We start from the raw sequence: 18,990 nt of genomic DNA, 5'->3' as shown, positions 1-18,990 counted from the left end.
TAATATCAAATTTTCTCAAATCACACATAGTATTTATATCACAAATTGTACAGGAAAAAGATACTTGATTACTTCAACATTTCATTATATTTTTCATGATTTTTGAAGGTAGGAGAGTGATTATCATTATGTTCAATAGCCTTTTTCTTAGCCTGCATATTAAGTACAACATAAAGGATACTTCATTTTTATGTAAGAGTAGTACCAAAATAGAGCCTATGTTGCCTTGTGGGTCATGAGCGTGGGTTTTTCTTCTCATGCTTACGTAATATCTATGAAAATTAAACCAACAGAATTTATATAAGTAGTGCCTTTTTCAAAGCGAACATAATTCCTAAGCATGGTAAAACGGTGCCTATCTTAACCTACAAGTACTTCAATAGCTTTCCACTAGTACCGCGCTGTGTGGCATATCCAGCATTTACTAAAGACCATGCACAGTAGTATTTTAAAATATCATATCTTATCTTCATAGTATTTATAAGAGTTAGCTATCATCCTTATTGTAAAGATGGAAAAATTGAGACTCACAGAGTTTAAATAACTTGTCAAAAGAAGTCTTCGAAAGAGTGTGCATTAGAGATCAAACTGAAGTAAGCATCCCGGTGATGTCACAAATGTGATTCTTGTTGATGATATTGTCTCAAGGTTTCCAAATTATAACGTTAAAATTAACTTGATTAGTTTGTGTGACCACCTAGTTCTCCCTGGATACAATTTTTGTTAGGTCGAATTTCAAAAGGAAACTATTATTCATTAGAAAGAATTATTTTCCAAATTACTGGTATTATACATATCACTGAATGAATAGGCTTATTCTTCACATATTCCAGTTTAAATTCAACTGTATATAATTTATTTGAAAGAGAGAAATTAAATAAAATTGAACAGAAATGTTGAATGGTAATTGCACTGCATTTATAAGACCATAGAAGGAATATCAAAATCATGAATTAAAAGAAAAGAAAATATGACTTGCCATTGTTAACATTTAAAATGTCTTGAAGTATTATCAAAATACAGTCCTGTCTATAATGTTGTATTGTCCTTATTACAGAGCTATAAAGAAATTAAGAAAACGAAATTCCAATTTTGTACAAAAACTTTTTTTTTTAAAGATTTTATTTATTTATTTGACAGAGATCACAAGTAGGCAGAGAGGCAGGCAAAGAGAGAGGAGGAAGCAGGCGCCCTGCCAAGTAGAGAGCCCGATGCGGGGCTCGATCCCAGAACCCTGAGATGACGACGTGAGCTGAAGGCACAGGCTTTAACCCACTGAGCCACCCAGGTGCCCCTGTACAAGAACTTTTGCTTCATTGTCATACAGAAAATTCTCCTACTGGTCTTTTTTTTTTTTTTTTTTTTAAATATCTTCCCATAACTTTAAATCCCTCCAATGACATAAGAAGAAATGATGTTTTTGTTTTAACTAACTGCTGAATATTTATGGTTTTGATTTTAGGTCCTTCTGGTTTCTCTCAGAAGTCATGGCAGAAATAATCCCATTTTCACTTGTATTCTTAGAATTTTCCTGTCTAGCGGGTCTTTTTCTTCAGGATAAACTTGGGAATTTTTTATTCTATTCTATTCTATTCCTCACCAGATTCTTTTCTCCCAATTTAGACCTCTCTTTTTTCCCCCTCCCTTCTGTCTGGTATATTAAAGGCATCTTCATAATATATGCATTGCTACCTCTGGTATATATATTTTTTAATAACACCTAAACACTCTTATACTCTAGGCTTCTGCAAGACACATGGCTAACTTGGAAACATTAATTGGCAGAGCAAGTTTGTGTAGATGAGGCTTTATTTACTAATGAAGAAAGAAAGTATATATATGAATTTACACTCTTTTTCACGGAATGTAAGATCTTCTGTTGCTTCATATTCTTTCAATACTTACCACTAGGCTTTATAATTTATGCCATTCTCAAAGTTTTGGCTTAAATTTTCATCTCTCTGATTACATACATTGCTAAATACTTTTTCAGATTTTCTTAAGCCATATGGATTAACTAATTCATGGAATATTTATTCAAGTATTTGGTTGGTGGTTCTTTGGAATTATCTTTTACTTATTAATTTTTAGGAGATCATTATTAATTTTCTATCTGAGATCTTTGTTAGTTTTATGAATTTATTTTCCTGCTTGGTGTCTTGCATTTTTGGTCTCTTAAAAGTACATTTTGAGGAATAAGGATCTAAATTATGATGTGGTTAAACATATAAATCATTTCCCTTGAGGTGAACTCATTGCTGTTGTTGTTGTTATTGTTACCTGTTTTTTGCTTGTTTGTTTGTTTGTTTTGGTTTTAGTGTTCATTTTTGTGTGTGTGTGTGTGTGTGTGTGTGTTTTGAAACATCTTTCTCTGCCCAGGAATATGAAGATAGTCTTCTATATTATCAGGCACTTTGAAGTAACAAAGTTTAATGTTAAACTTTAACACTTTCATTTAAACACCTTCTTTGCTCTCCTTTCCTTCATGCATCTTTGAACTCCCACCTAAGAGCATTTTCCTTCTGCCAGAAGAATATCCTACAGAGTTTACCTTGAGACAAGTTTACTAAGTTTACTAGAGATGAACTTTCTAATTCTTTTTTTTTAATATTTTATTTATTTATTTGACAGAGAGAGAGAGACCACAAGTAGGCAGAGAGGCAGGCAGAGAGGAAGGGAAGCAGGCTCCCTGCTGAGCAGAGAGCCCCATGTGGGGCTCGATCCCAGGACCCTGAGATCATGACCTGAGCCGAAGGCAGAGGCCTCAACCCACTGAGCCACCCAGGTGCCCCTCTAATTGTTTTTAAAAATATATTTGTTAGAATTTTATATACATAAATAAAAATTAAAAGATTGATTTTATTTTCTTTCATTACTTAGAAGATAGCATCCCGCTAGCTTCTTGTTCCTTTTTTTGCTGGTGACACTAGTTACTTTTCTGGCTCTACTTGCTATAGAGTCAATCTGTATTTTCTTATTTGCATAATTTTAAAGATTTTCTTTCTCTTTAATCTTTTTTTTCAATTTTACCACTAAAGTGTCTAGGTATAAATTATTGTAGTTTTTCATTTGCTTTGCTAGACATTTGATGATCTTCTATTTATTGATTGGCATCTTTCAACATTTATGGAAAATCCTCAGGTCCTATTTCTTCAGATATTAGTTCTGTTTCATTTTCTTTGTTTTCTCCTTCTGCGGGTTTCACATGGAACTATTTTTGCTATCCTCACCTGTATTTTTAATTCTTCATCCTTCTATGTTTCATTGGGTAAAATTTCTTTTAATCTTTTCCTTAGTTTAGTCATTTACTTTTCTGTTGTGTCTAATCTGTTCTTAAGCATATCAATTTAATTCTTATTTCAATTATTACATTTTCTACTTACATAATTTCTATTTGTCTCTTTCATGAATTTATAATGTTTATAAATTGTTTAAAGTCTTTGTCGAGTTTTCTGAACTGATTTTATTTTCATAAACAATTAATTTTTTAATCCTGTTGGATTTATTACTATTGTACCCTCTTTCTGCTTATTCTCATCACACTGTCTTCTGTGTATGCCATGTTATCTTTGTTTCTTGGACATTTTGTTAAGAATTATTTGTAATAATGATTAGATGACTTGGATGATACTATCTTACTATAGAGAGGAAGATTATATATTTTACAAGACACTTGGATAAAAGTGAGCTGCAGTCCATATTCACTTGCATAGTGAGGCATCCTGAAGTCCCAGCCGAGAGAAGGTGGTAATCCATTACTGTACCCATTCCATATGCCTGAAGGAGTAAAAAGCCACCAAAGGGCATTTAAACCTCAGTCATCTTCTCTAGTTGAAAAAATTCCCCAAACACTAAGTGACTCAAGGTGAAATCTTATGTATCTAAGTTATAGTTCTTCACTATCTTATATCTCTTTCATGAGATAAGAATGAAAAGAATAAGTCTTTCATATATTGTTTTAAGAATATTATTTGTATTTATTCCAGGTTTGTTTGTTGTTTTTTTTGTTGCTGTGTTACTTCTTCAGTTGCAGAGTTAGTCCAAATTACCCAATCCATTGCTATCAAAGGAACGTTTCTAGATATCTTTTTAAATTTTTGTTTTATTTTTGCAACACACATTCTGATATAAGCATATAAGATAAGCAATTCTAGATATTTAGAATTGATAAGCAATTCTAGACATTTGATCACAGTAAATTAGTATATATCTTGATATGTCTAAATTAAGTAAAAAATAATATTTATTTTGAAATCACATATTTCTTGACAAAAGATACCATCAGAATTTTCAAATTATTTTAAGGGGTATATCATTGAATAAGTGTGGTTTCATTATGAGAGTAATCAATAATTCCACTTAGGATTTTCATCTTTTTTGTGTGTGTGATACATTTCTGACTTAAGTATTTTATCTGTTTTTAATTAGTGATTATTTTTAATGGAGTAGAGAAGGGAAAAATACATGTAATTTGAAAATGTTATTGATAAAATTTCTTCCATATTTCATTCCTATAATAATAGTTATGTGTAATTAGGGCAATAAGATTAAAACTAGTATTCAAATATTTAACATAAATAGGTACTTAGGAATTTCAAAAGAACAGAATCTTGTTTATGATAAATTAAATTTTTCTGATGATTTTAAATGAATTTAATCAAATTACTACAATCATCTTGTTTTTAATTGGTGTTTCACAAATATTCATATTATTTTATTCCTTTTTTGTACTTTTTTAGAACACATACTATTTTTACCCATGTTCCTATTTCTATTTCTATCACCCAGTTGCTATTAGAATAAATCCTTCATAAATACTTACCTGCTGTGGTTGAAGTTGGATTCAACTGTATTTGTCTTTCTAGCTTTGGGTTCTGCTGGAAGAGACTAAACAATTTTCATTACTTTGAAAGCAATGTCTTAATATTCCTCTAAGGCAAGTTATGAAAATGAAAAAAGTGCAAAAATTGTTCCACACTTTTATTTGCCTCTTCTCTTTCCCAAGTAATCAAAAGAAAAAGCAGATCTAGAGATGGCATTAGTAGTCTTCATAACATGAGATTAGAGGAAACACGACAGCTAGAGCTCTGATTTATTTCCTTGGATACTAAAAGGTTGTCCAATAGGACACAAAGCTTATAAGTCAAAAGAAGTACTGAAGTGTTTCAAAAAAACTTAGTACCATCTGTTATACCTAGCCTATGTATTTTTATGCCTTTATCTTTGTTCAAGACATCAACTAACTCTTGATATCATGTAATAGATGATTTTACTTAAAGAAAACTTTTCATATGTGTGTTATCATTCGACCTGAAAGGATGGAAGAGGGTCCTAAAACGGTACATCTTATTTTCTGCAAAGCAATTTTCGGTACATAAGTAGCATAAGATGTAGATAGAATGTTATAGAATGAAATATGCTATCATTAATGTATATCCATGAAAATATATATTAATGCTAATTGATAAGAAATTAAATTTTCAATATTTTTCCTGGAAACTCATTTCTAAAGTGATAACTGTGAACATTAAATATACACAAACACTCAGAGACAACCAACCTATACTAATATCACTTAAAATAAATCTTAAGTTGGCTTATGAATTGATTTGTAGATTTTGTTTTAGGTTGTTAATGTGTTTCTAGGCATAATCACCATTTTGTTATAAAATATAAATCTGATATGCTTTATGTGTACTTTCTCCACCATTAAAGCATGTTTGATTAAAGTTAGAATGTAGGAATAAAAGTGTTTAATATTAGTGAATGTGTGTGCTTAAATCTTTCCTTGTTAATAACTATCAGGAAGACTAGTAAAGATAAGCATGACAATTTTGTAGGTAAAAGACATCTTGCTGCTGCATTTACTTAAGGAAAAAAACACTTAATTTTGAGAAGTAGCAAGTGAACATAATTGGCTTTGTGCATGTAGTCTTATATGATATGTCAGGGAAGAGGAGAAATATATGTTGCATGAAATATGCAGGAAAAAATTCTAGAGTTTTCAAAATACACATCATTATTTAAGAATACATATTACTGAGGTAGTTTTTTAAACAATTTCAAAAAATGTAATCTCCAAATTAAAGAAAAAGTTTTATACTGTGCAAGATAATATGCCCTGGGTGAATAGTAATTATTTCTCAGTATGCATCCTCTCAAAAAAATTACATTTTAGAAAGATGTCTCACATTGTTATGCCAAATCTCCACATTTACTCTAACATGTTCATATTATCTAATTAGCATTATTAGTGTGTCACTAGTAAAGCACAACTAAGTTCAATGGACTGAGCTCTAATACCAGATACAGGAGGTTAGTGAAGAGATTCCAAGATGACTTAGTAGCAATTGTATTTCTAAATGTCAGAATAGCCAATGCTAACATGCTGATTTTAGAACCAGATGTCCCATTATTTCTTACATGATTTTATAAGCCAGAAGTTGGAATTCAGAAATGTTAATAGAAAATTATTGATAATCCTTATAATAGTCTACATGATATTATTACTTTTGTAATTCTCCCTTTTTCTATAGGTTTGTAATATTAAAATAAAAAAGACCTAGGGACACCTTGGTGGCTCAGTTGGTTAAGCATCCAACCTTTGACTTTAGATCAGGTCATGATCTCAGGGTTATGTGATTGAACCCCATGTTCGGGTCCATCTTTATCATGGAGTCTGCTTGAGATTTTCTCTCTCCCTTTCCCTCTGCCCCTACTTCCTCATTCTCTCTCTCAAATAAATAAATACAATCTTAAGGGAAAAAAAAGACCTAAAGAAACACTGTTTCTGCAAATTTCAAATATTTACTATGCCTAATTGGCCAAATATATTTTAGTGGTTTTATAGAAAGAAAGAAAAAAAAAGAGTATGAGTACTAAAGAAAAGAAGATTAAGCATATTGCTTGTGTTCTTTTTGCTCAAGAAACATTGAAATAAAATATGAATATTGATAAATATCATTAAGGAACATCAGGGTGCCAATACAAATGACTGAGCAAGGTCCTTGTTACCCATTTGTATCATTTCTAAAAGTGATGTCCTGACAAAAAGAATAAACTTGGGCTGAGTCTGGCTCATAGGGTTTCCAGTTTCAAAGGCAAGCCCACCCACTTCTTTAACAACACAAAAAGCTTTTCCTTAAGTCATTAAGACTTTTAGATTTAGGCACTAGATCTTCTACAACAAGTAAAAGTCAATTTGTTTCATTTATATTCATTAACTAATGGTGTGGAAGACAGGGCTTATGACAACAGAGATCATTTAATGTTAATGCTTACCATATGGTTGTGGGGGGATTGTATGTTCAATCCTCGTCTTTCAATACAAAAGTGTATGCTATTTTTGACTTGACAATTTATGATGGTACCAAAAAATAACGTTACTGTTTATTGAATAGTTACATTCTATAAAATGTATTTGATTGGCATTCATCTTTCTTCTCAAGAGGACATAGGATTCAGAAAGAGAGAGAAAGAAGATAGAAATGTGAAAGGAAAGGAGAGGGGTTTGTGGGGGCAGGGCACAGCAAAGATTGCAACTGATATGTATCTATTGCAAATTAAAAGCCACCACTTTCCTGTACTCAATGCCCCCATGAAACATATCATCAATCACAACAAATAGAAGACAATCATTGTCTCTCCCCCACTACCACCATGGAAAGTTCATTTCAGAATATTAATTTGTGATATTTTAACCTGACCAAGACTGAGCAAAGTCAAAATGCAAAACTCAGGGTAGAAATTTAGTTAGTGTCTGTGAATGTCAGCTGATGAGACATGGGTGAAAACTTGTAGGGTTATCCAGTCATCTCTCATGAAAATGCACAATGACAGACTTGTTAATTCCCATAATCGGTAAAGATTGTCTGAAAACAGAAAAGGAAAGCCAGATCCAGATTTCATATTATATTTTCTGGTTTGGCATAATTGTTAGGAGAAATGTGTTGAATAGTTAAAAATATTATACTTGACTTTAAAATTTAAGGATTAGGAAGCAACTGTACTATACCAACACTGACTGATAAAGGCAGCTGACAGAATTTCACTTAATTGCTGTTTGGTTGGTGAACTTCAGTTTTTCCTTCGTCAACTTCCCAAATAAATCTTATCCCTTTAGAGTAAATTTATGTTTCCCAGCATAATGATACATTTTACCCATTCAACTATGCTAGTGTTCTCTGAAGCCAGCCAGCAATGATCTCACCTCACCTACAATATAAATCTATCAGTGAATAAACAACATCATTTTTATTTCAATGCCGATGTCACACTACATGTCAATTTGGCAGTTAAATAATTTATCTCTCTTTTGGGCGCAATCTGCCAGGCTTATTATAACTCTACTTCTGATACTCATTTTATGTTTAATAGTTCTTTGCCTCATGAGGATGCTTGTCAATCAATTAAATTGAAATGTCATTCTGACCTTTTATTGGAAACAATTTATTCCTTTTTTTCATTTCATCACAAGCTTTTTTCCATTTTATTCAAACTAAAAGCCTTAATTACTAGTATTCAAAAACTTTGTACTAATTAACCTTATAAAACTACATGCTCATCAACATTACTGACACTTTATCTTTACAGAGGTTATCCAGTTGAGTCTGCCTGAGGATCAGAAACTAAGCATTACAGCGACAACTGTGGGACAGAGTGCTGTTTTGAGCTGTGCCATTCAGGGGGCACTGAGACCCCCCATCATCTGGAAAAGGAACAATATTATTCTAAATAATTTAGATTTGGAAGACATCAATGTGAGTACTAAATAGATGTTGCTTTAAAATTTGCATATTTCACGCAGTATACTTTAGACTTTGTGAAGTCTGAAGAGCTTAATGAATATTGGACATAGAGTAGAAGAGGGCTATTGGAACATTTTCATTTCCACACTACTGACTGGGAGGTGCACCATGGATCATTTGAAATTACCCAAATCATGTGAGTAGATGTGGTGAGCAGGTTATGGAGCACTGTATTAGTGAGATTATATCAACTTAAACCAATTCTTTCTGATGGTAAGAATTTCTAAGTTATCAACAATTAATCTTTTTGTATTTGCTATTATGGTTGAGCAATAGCCTAAAGCTTGTGAGGTGTTAGATTGGGTAAGGGCAGTTTTTGCTTCAGATACTTCATAGTGTATTAGAAATAATAAACATTAATCAAGGAATAAATGGTTTATTTTCTAGAATAAAATTGTATAAATTTCTCCACTGAGGTTCACACCTAGAGACTCAGAATCTTAAACTCAATTTGAAAGGGTACAGCTTTGAAAATGAAACAGAAACAGGGTATTCATCTGTTCCTTCCATGCTATGTGTTCCAAGTGAGGGTTAAAAAGTGTACATCCTCCTAGATGATGAAAAGAAGTTAAAAAGTCAGTGTTATGGGATGCCCATGGAATTACATAGGGCAATCCTTTGTCTTAGTGATTTTGGGGATTTTATGATCTCTATGCATGTAAATTTTAGTTATTTTTTATTATTGCTCAAGAAAACCATAACCTTTTGCTCATTCTTTGTTGCTTCATACAGAAACTCCAAACCACAGGTCTAAGAGTCACTCCTATGTATACTACCTTACTAAATCTTCTTGTTTAATGTCCTCAAATGATTCAAAACAGAAGATTTCCAACTGTAATTTTTTTATTTAATATTTTTTTCTAAATTTGTTTACATCTGTGAAATTTCTTCAGAAAGTATATGGAGATTAATACTTAATTCCTATGATACTAAGATACTGTGCATTAGAATAGCTATAATCTCAGCAGTATTCAACAATCTTTGAGAGACACTGATATGCTTATATGTTGTTATGTCTACATTTTATCTTTTATTTTCTACCTTCATTCCTACTATCAAGTTTTCCACTGTTATATCCAGAGGCCCATGTATTCTATGGTGCTCTGGTTTGAATACCTCAAAATAAGCTCATTTGAATTGTTTCAGTAAGGAAGGGTATGTTATGAATAATCTGTGGAAAAATTGTAAACATGAGCATACTTTTGTGTCTGTATCTTGTAAGTTATTTTGTTTCCTTCCTAACTTCTGACTGTTCTAGGAAATTGAAATTTCTAAGAAAATGATTGTAAATAAGTTTGGTGTCTAAAATATATGTAAGCACTAGATAAATTCTGGCATCAATAAATTGACTTATATTGGATAAAGTTATTTTGGTTACATTTAATATAGAAGATAAATTTTGAGAATTTTAAAAACATTTTTAAGATTTAGAAAGTTTCATTTTCATTACAAGGCATATTGAAATAAATCAGACAAGCATTCTTAACCTATAGTATACATATAACTTATAGCATTCCAAATGAAACTGCAGGGATATCTTTGAAAGGGATAGTTATGTAATTTTCCTATATACTACTAGTGTTTTCATTTAAATACATTTACCAATATAACTAAAGGGTGAAATAAAAGTTACAAAATATTACATTATATTTTGTTTTGTTCTTGCTCCTGCTTTTAAAATAAGGACTTCACCATGTGAATTATCTATTTATAGTGATCCATCTGTGTATAGAATTTATAGTTTATTACAGTTAACAAACTATATAATTTTTATACATAGAACTGTAATAAATATAATAAACTATTAGATAGCCTACCATATATATATATATACTATATATATATACTATATATTTGTTATAAAATATTTATTATATAGTTTATGTGTGTGTGTGTGTGTGTGTGTGCATATATATATATAGAAAGAGAAAGAGTTGATATTGTCTCTAGTGGACATTGGATGTGTTATCTAATTACTTAACATCTTTCGAACAACCTTCAAATATTTTGGCAGGGCTTTGGTTCTTTGCTTTTCCAAGCTAGAAACTGAAGTCTTACTTAATTAGACTTCTTTGCTATTAGGGAGCAGATATGTGAATAAGGCATTAACAAAGACACTGCTCAGCAGTTCATTTTGTAAGAAAGAACAGGGAATCACAAATGCTTTACAGAATTCACTCCACCCATCCATCCCTCCTCATGAGAGCTGTGGCAGTAGATCCTACTTACAAGGACATCAGTGATAAATGTTCTGGAGTTGGTCAGTGTTCAGCTTCAGTTGGATCTTCATGGGTTTCAGCAAGTGGCTTGTGCTTTTTTCCTGGCATCTCATTTCCTAAGGATGACACTCAGTTCTGGATATCCTATGATCTCCCTAATATATTCATTAAATAATCTTCATGCTTAAAACTAGCTAGAATGGGTTCTAGTGTTTGCATCTAGGAATGTTGTCTAAATAATTTTATGTGTTTAATATGTTAAGAAACATCTATAATCATATCTTCTTAAAATGTATATTTCATCATTATATATATATATATATATATATATATATATATTACATATACATTTTAGATGACCTTACTATTATAAAATACATTTTTTGTTCATAAACAAAAAGGACATTCAAAATTTCCAGATATGAGTCAGTTTTATGCTCAATTAGTATATATTTGTTCTCACAAGAGTGGGTTTAATTCCCATTAAATTATGTAAAGTTAAAATTATAAGTGTTTAGATGTCAAAGGAAATGGATGACAATTTTTAATATCTTCTTGATTCTTTAATATATATTAGTAGGATTTAACATATATTTACCTAGGAAATATACAAATACTTTCTTATTATAAAAGATTAAGATAATATAGATTTATTTTTTAAAAGCATGATTATCCCTCCTTTTTTATATCTATTTATTTCCATTCTTAAGTGTAAAAGAATCCAGTGAATACATTGTTAATCTTTCTTCCATGTATTACAAATATAATTTTATATATTTAGTAAGATAGATTCATATTAATTCTCCTTGTCACAACTTCATTATTTTTGTTAAATTTATTTTTTATAAACATATATTTTTATCCCGAGGGGTACAGGTCTGTGAATCAACAGGTTTACACACTTCACAGCACTCACCAAAGCACATACCCTCCCCAATGTCCATAATGCCACCCCCTTCACCCAAACACCCTCCCACCCAGCAACCCTCAGTTTGTTTTGTGAGATTAAGAGTCACTTATGGTTTGTCTCCCTCCCAATCCCATCTTGTTTCATTGATTCTTCTCCTACCCACTTAAGCCCCCATGTTGCATGACCACTTCCTCATATCAGGGAGATCATATGATAGTTGTCTTTCTCTCCTTGACTTATTTCGCTAAGCATGATATGCTCTAGTTCCATCCACGTTGTCACAAATGGCAAGATTTCATTTCTTTTGATGGCTGCATAGTATTCCATTGTGTATATATACCACATATTCTTGATCCATTCATCTGTTGATGGACATATAGGTTCTTTCCATAGTTTGGCTATTGTGGACATTGCTGCTATAAACATTCGGGGGCATGTGCCCCTTTGGATCACTACGTTTGTTTCTTTAGGGTAAATACCCAATAGTGCAATTGCTGTGTCATAGGGCAGTTCTATTTTCAACATTTTGAGGAACCTCCATGCTGTTTTCCAGAGTGGCTGCACCAGCTTGCATTCCCACCAGCATTGTAGGAGGGTTTCCCTTTCTCCGCTTCCTCGCCAGCATCTGTCATTTCCTGACTTGTTGATTTTAGCCATTCTTACTGGTGTGAGGTGATATCTCATTGTGGTTTTGATTTGTATTTCCCTGATGCCGAGTGATATGGAGCACTTTTTCATGTATCTGTTGGCCATCTGGATGTCTTCTTTGCAGAAATGTCTGTTCATGTCCTCTGCCCATTTCTTGATTGGATTATTTGTTCTTTGGGTGTTGAGTTTGCTAAGTTCTTTATAGATTCTAGACACTAGTCCTTTGTCTGATATGTCGTTTGCAAATGTCTTCTCCCATTCTGTCAGTTGTCTTTTGATTTTGTTAACTTTTTCCTTTGCTGTGCAAAAGCTTTTGATCTTGATGAAATCCCAATAGTTCATTTTTGCCCTTGCTTCCCTTGCCTTTGGCGTTGTTCCTAGGAAGATGTTGCTGTGGCTGAGGTCGAAGAGGTTGCTGCCTGTGTTCTCCTCAAGGATTTTGATGGATTCCTTTATCACATTGAGGTCCTACATTCATTTTGAGTCTATTTTTGTGTGTGGTGTAAGGAAATGGTCCAATTTCATTTTTCGGCATGTGGCTGTCCAATTTTCCCAGCACCATTTATTGAAGAGGCTGTCTTTTTTCCATTGGTCAGTCTTTCCTGCTTTGTCAAAGATTAGTTGACTGTAGAGTTGAGGGTCTATTTCTGGGCTCTCTATTCTGTTCCATTGATCTATGGGTCTGTTTTTGTGCCAGTACCATGCTGTTTTGATGATGACAGCTTTGTAATAGAGCTTGAAGTTCAGAATTGTGATGCCACCAACTTTGGCTTTCTTTTTCAATATCCCTTTGGCTATTCGAGGTCTTTTCTGGTTCCATATAAATGTTAGAATTACTTGTTCCATTTCTTTGAAAAAGATGGATGGTACTTTGATAGGAATTGCATTAAATGTGTAGATTGCTTTAGGTAGCTTAGACATTTTCACAATATTTATTCTTCCAATCCAGGAGCATAGAACATTTTTCCATTTCTTTGTGTCTTCCTCAATTTCTTTCATGAGTACTTTATAGTTTTCTGAGTATAGATTCTATGCCTATTTGGTTAGGTTTATTCCTAGGTATCTTATGGTTTTGGGTGCAAATGTAAATGGGATGGACTCCTTAATTTCTCTTTCTTCTCCCTTGCTTTTGGTGTAGAGAAATGCAACTGATTTCTGTGCATTGATTTTATATCCTGACACGTTACTAAATACCTGTATAAGTTCTAGCAGTTTTGGAGTTGAGTCTTTTGGGTTTTCCACATATAGTATCATATCATCTGCGAAGAGTGATAATTTGACTTCTTCTTTGCCGATTTGGATGCCTTTAATTTCCTTTTGTTGTCTGATTGCTGAGGCTAGGACCTCTAGTACTATGTTGAATAGCAGTGGTGATAATGGACATCCCTGCCGTGTTCCTGACCTTAGTGGAAAAGCTTTCAGTTTTTCTCCATTGAGAATGATATTTGCGGTGGGTTTTTCATAGATGGCTTTGATGATATTGAGGTATGTGCCTTCTATCCCTACAATTTGAAGAGTTTTGATCAGGAAGGGATGGGGAACTTTGTCAAATGCTTTTTCAGCATCTATTGAGAGTATCATATGGTACTTGTTCTTTCTTTTATTGATGTGTTGTATCACATTGACTGATTTGCAGATGTTGAACCAACCTTGCAGCCCTGGAATAAATCCCACTTGGTCATGGTGAATAATCCTTTTAATGTACTGTTGAATCCTATTGACTAGTATTTTGTTGAGTATATTCACATCTGTGTTCATCAAGGATATTGGTCTATAGCTCTCTTTTTTGATGGGATCCTTGTCTGTTTTGGGGATCAAGGTGATGCTGGCCTCATAAAATGAGTTTGGAAGTTTTCCTTCCATTTATATTTTTTGGAATAGTTTCAGGAAAATAGGAATTAGTTCTTCTTTAAATGTTTGGTAGAATTCCCCCGGGAAGCAGTCTGGCCCTGGGTTTTTGTTTGTAGATTTTTAAGGACTGTTTCAATCTCCTTACTGGTTATAGGTCTGTTCAGGCTTTCTATTTCTTCCTGGTTCAGTTGTGGTAGTTTATATGTTTCTAGGAATGCATCCATTTCTTCCAGATTGTCAAATTTATTGGCGTAGAGTTGCTCATAGTATGTTCTTATAATAGTTTGTATTTCTTTGGTGTTAGTTGTGATCTCTCCTCTTTCATTCATGATTTTATTTATTTGGGTCCTTTCTCTGTTCTTTTTGATAAGTCGGGCCAGGGGTTTATCAAGTTTATTAATTATTTCAAAGAACCAGCTCCTAGTTTCGTTGATTTGTTCTATTGTTTTTTTGGTTTCTATTTCATTGATTTCTGCTCTGATCTTTATGATTTCTCTTCTCCTGCTGGGCTTAGGGTTTCTTTCTTGTTCTTTCTCCAGCTCCTTTAGGTGTAGGGTTAGGTTGTGTACCTGAGACCTTTCTTTTTTCTTGAGAAAGGCTTGTACTGCTATATATTTTCCTCTCAGGACTGCCTTTATTGTGTCCCTCAGATTTTGAACCGTTGTATTTTCATTATCATTTGTTTCCATGATTTTTTTCAATTCTTCTTTAATTTCCCGGTTGACCCATTCATTCGTTAGAAGGATGCTGTTTAGTCCCATGTATTTGGGTTCTTTTCAAACTTCCTTTTGTTGTTGAGTTCTAGCTTTAGAGTATTGTGGTCTGAAAATATGCAGGGAATGATCCCAATCTTTTGATACCGGTTGAGTCCTGATTTAGGACCGAGGATGTGATCTATTCTGGAGAATGTTCCATGTGCACTAGAGAAGAATGTGTATTCTGTTGCTTTGGGATTAAATGTTCTGAATATATCTGTGATGTCCATCAGAACCAGTGTGTTGTTAAAGGCCTTTATTTCCTTGCTGATCTTTTGCTTGGATGATCTGTCCATTTCAGTGAGGGGAGTGTTAAAATCCCCAACTATTATTGAATTATTGTTTATGTTTTTCTTTGATTTTGTTATTAATTGGTTTATAGAGTTGGCTGCTCCCATGTTGGGGGCATAGATATTTAAAATTGTTAAATCTTCTTGTTGGACATACCCTTTGAGTATGATATAGTGTCCTTCCTCATCTCTTATTATAGTCTTTGGCTTAAGATCTAATTGATCTGATATAAGGATTGCCACTCCTGCTTTCTTCTGATGTCCATTAGCATGGTAAATTCTTTTCCACCCCCTCACTTTAAATCTGGAGGTGTCTTCAGGCTTAAAATGAGTTTCTTGGAGGCAACATATAGATGGGTTTTGTTTTTTTATCCATTCTGATACCCTGTGTCTTTTGACAGGGGCATTTAACCCATTAACATTCAGGGTAACTATTGAGAGATATGAATTTAGTGCCATGGTATTGCCTGTAAGGTGACTGTTACTGTATATGGTCTCTGTTCCTTTCTGATCTACCGCTTGTAGGCTCTCTCTTTGCTTAGAGGACCCCTTTCAATACTTCCTGTACAGCTGCTTTGGTGTTTGCAAATTCTTTCAGTTTTTGTTTGTTCTGGAAGCTTTTAATCTCTCCTTCTATTTTCAATGATAGCCTAGCTGGATATAGTATTCTTGGCTGCATGTTTTCTCGTTTAGTGCTCTGAAAATATCATGCCAGCTCTTTCTGGCCTGCCAGGTCTCTGTGGATAAGTCAGCTGCCAATCTTATATTTTTACCATTGTATGTTACAGACTTATTTTCCCGGGCTGTTTTCAGGATTTTCTCTTTGTCACTGAGACTTGTAAATTTTACTATTAGGTGACGGGGTGTGGGCCTATTCTTATTGATTTTGAGGGGTGTTCTCTGAACCTCCTGAATTTTGATGCTCGTTCCCTTTGCCATATTGGGGAAATTCTCCCCAATAATTCTCTCCAATATACCTTCTGCTCCCCTCTCTCTTTCTTCTTCTGGAATCCCAATTATTCTAATGTTGTTTTGTCTTATGGTGTCACTTATCTCTCGAATTCTCCCCTTGTGGTCCAGTAGCTGTTTGTCCCTCTTTTGCTCAGCTTCTTTATTCTCTGTCATTTGGTCTTCTATATCACTATTTCTTTCTTCTGCCTCATTTATCCTAGCAGTGAGAGCCTCCATTTTTTATTGCACCTCATTAATAGCTTTTTTGATTTCAACTTGGTTAGATTTTAGTTCTTTTATTTCTCCAGAAAGGGCTTTTATATCTCTCGAGAGGGTTTCTCTAATATCTTCCATGCCTTTTTCGAGCCCGGCTAGAACCTTGAGAATTGTCATTCTGAACTCTAGTTCTGACATATTACCAATGTCTGTATTGATTAGGTCCCTAGCCTTCGGTACTGCCTCTTGTTCTTTTTTTTGTGTTGAATTTTTCCGTCTTGTCATTTTGTCCAGATAAGAGTATATGAAGGGGCAAGTAAAATACTAAAAGTGTGGCAACAACGCCAGGAAAATATGCTTTAACCAAATTAGAAGAGATCCCAAATCGTGAGGGGGGAGAAAGGGTATAAAAAGAGGTTAAAAAAGGAAGAAAGAAAAAAAAAAGAAAAAAGAATAAAAAAGAAAAGAAAGGAATTAAAAAAAGAAAACAAAGAAGAAAAATATAAAAAAGAAAAAATATATATATTAGATAAACTAGATAATAAACGTTAAAAAGAAAAAGGTAAAAGTTAAAAAAAAATTTTACCAGCAGGCGAGAAAAAAAACAAAAAATGTAAAAGAAAAAAATTAAATTAACTGCAAGACTAAAAAAAATCACTGGGAAAAAGCCTTGAGTTCTGTGCTTTGCTTTCTCCTCCTCTGGAATTCTGCTGCTCTCCTTGGTATTGAAACCGCACTCCTTGCTAGGTGAACTTGGTCTCGGCTGGATTTTTTGTTGATCTTCTGAGGGAGGGGCCTGTTGTAGTGATTCTCAAGTGTCTTTGCCCCACGCAAAATTGCACCGCCCTTAGCAGGGGCCGGTGTGAGTAATCCGCTCGGGTTTGCTTTCAGGAGCTTTTGTTCCCTGAGCGCTTTCCATAGAGTTCTGGAGGACAGGAATACAAATGGCGGCCTCCTGGTCTCCGGCCCGGAGGAGCCGAGAGCCCAGGGCCCCACTCCTCAGTGCGCCCTTAGACAACAGCGTCTGCCTGACCTCCGGCCACACACCGAGCTCACTAAGCCTGCGACCGGTTCAAGGTAACACCGAGCTGTGAGCTTACTGTCGGCTCTGTCTCTGTAGCCGGCTTTCCCATTCCAATACCCGCAAGCTCTGCGACACTCAGACACCCCGATCCTTCTGTGACCCTGCGGAACCTGAGGCCACGCTGACCCCGCGTGGGCTTCGCCCCGGTTTAGCCTCTGGAGCGATGTCCCTCAGGGGAACAGACTTTTAAAAGTCCTGATTTTGTGCGCCGTTGCTCCGCCGCTTGCTGGGAGCCGGCTCCTCCCCCCGGGGTCTATCTTCCCGTCGCTTTGGATTCACTTCTCTGCCAGTCCTACGTTTCAGAAAGTGGTTGTTTTTCTGTTTCCAGAATTGCTGTTCTTCTTCTCTTCAATCTGCCGATGGATTTTCAGGTGTTTGCAATCTTTAGATAAGCTCTCTAGCTGATCTCCGGCTAGCTGAAGTAGTCTCAGCCTGCTACTTCTCTGCCATCTTAACTCCTCCCCACAACTTCATTATCTTACCAGCCCTAAAGACAACTCCATGAAGCAGGGAAACTCTTTTTTTTTTTTTTTTTTGCAGCAGGGAAGCTTAGCCTCATTTGCATATGTGGGGATTTATGCTAAAATACTTTTTTCCAAAGGTTGTTGAATAAATAAGTGTTACAGTTGGAATGTTTATATGGCATGATTGACTCCAGTTCTTGAGCTTTGCCACTGCACAGAGGTGAGATGGTCTGTCATTTTCTACTACCCTTTGCAAAATGTATCCCAAGTAATTCTGGCCCCTATACATTACTAATAGATTTTATATTCTCCGCTATTATGTGTGGGACTGATTGATATTCATTTATTGTTAGGGGTCTTTCATTTGACCTGTCTTCTGTTTTGTGCCAAATGAATTAAAGAACATTCCTGAACTATGAGAGGCAGTGACATAGTGGTTTACAAAATGGGCTGGGGGTTCAGACTGTCTGGATCCAATTAATATTTGGTCTCTTGGGAGTGTTGTGTCCTCAAGGTACTTAACCTGCTTATTCCCAGATTCCTTACCTGTAAACTGAGGATAACAGTAGAATGAACTCATTTTTGCATGAGAGCTAATGAGATAAAGCAGTTTAAAACTGGTAACATTATGAGTCATAGTTTAAATCTTCAGTTAAACTAGGTTCTTTGCTTTCTTTTCTTTCTTGTCCTCTTCCCAACTCTTCCTCATTTTCCTCTTCTTTCTAATGTAGGTTTCAACAGCACAGAAACACTCAGCCTACCTGAAACAACAGAAATTCAATGTTAGGATGCATA

General features: G+C 34.3%; 1 protein-coding gene across 2 annotated transcripts in view; it reads left to right on the top strand.

Annotated features, from left to right (window-relative positions):
- The window catches only part of FSTL5 (follistatin like 5), a 763,963-nt gene that overhangs the window by 486,965 nt on the left and 258,008 nt on the right, over window positions 1-18,990 (top strand). For both annotated transcript variants that reach the window (XM_059174403.1, XM_059174392.1), the window contains exon 7: window positions 8,593-8,759. In XM_059174403.1, the coding sequence (XP_059030386.1) occupies window positions 8,593-8,759 (167 nt within the window). The remainder of the gene's footprint in view (window positions 1-8,592; window positions 8,760-18,990) is intronic.

Source organism: Mustela lutreola, chromosome 1, assembly GCF_030435805.1.
Source record: "Mustela lutreola isolate mMusLut2 chromosome 1, mMusLut2.pri, whole genome shotgun sequence".
Classification (NCBI taxonomy): Eukaryota; Metazoa; Chordata; class Mammalia; order Carnivora; family Mustelidae; genus Mustela; species Mustela lutreola.
The sequence above is the reverse complement of the archived record's forward strand: the minus strand, read 5'-3'. Positions and strand labels throughout refer to the sequence as shown.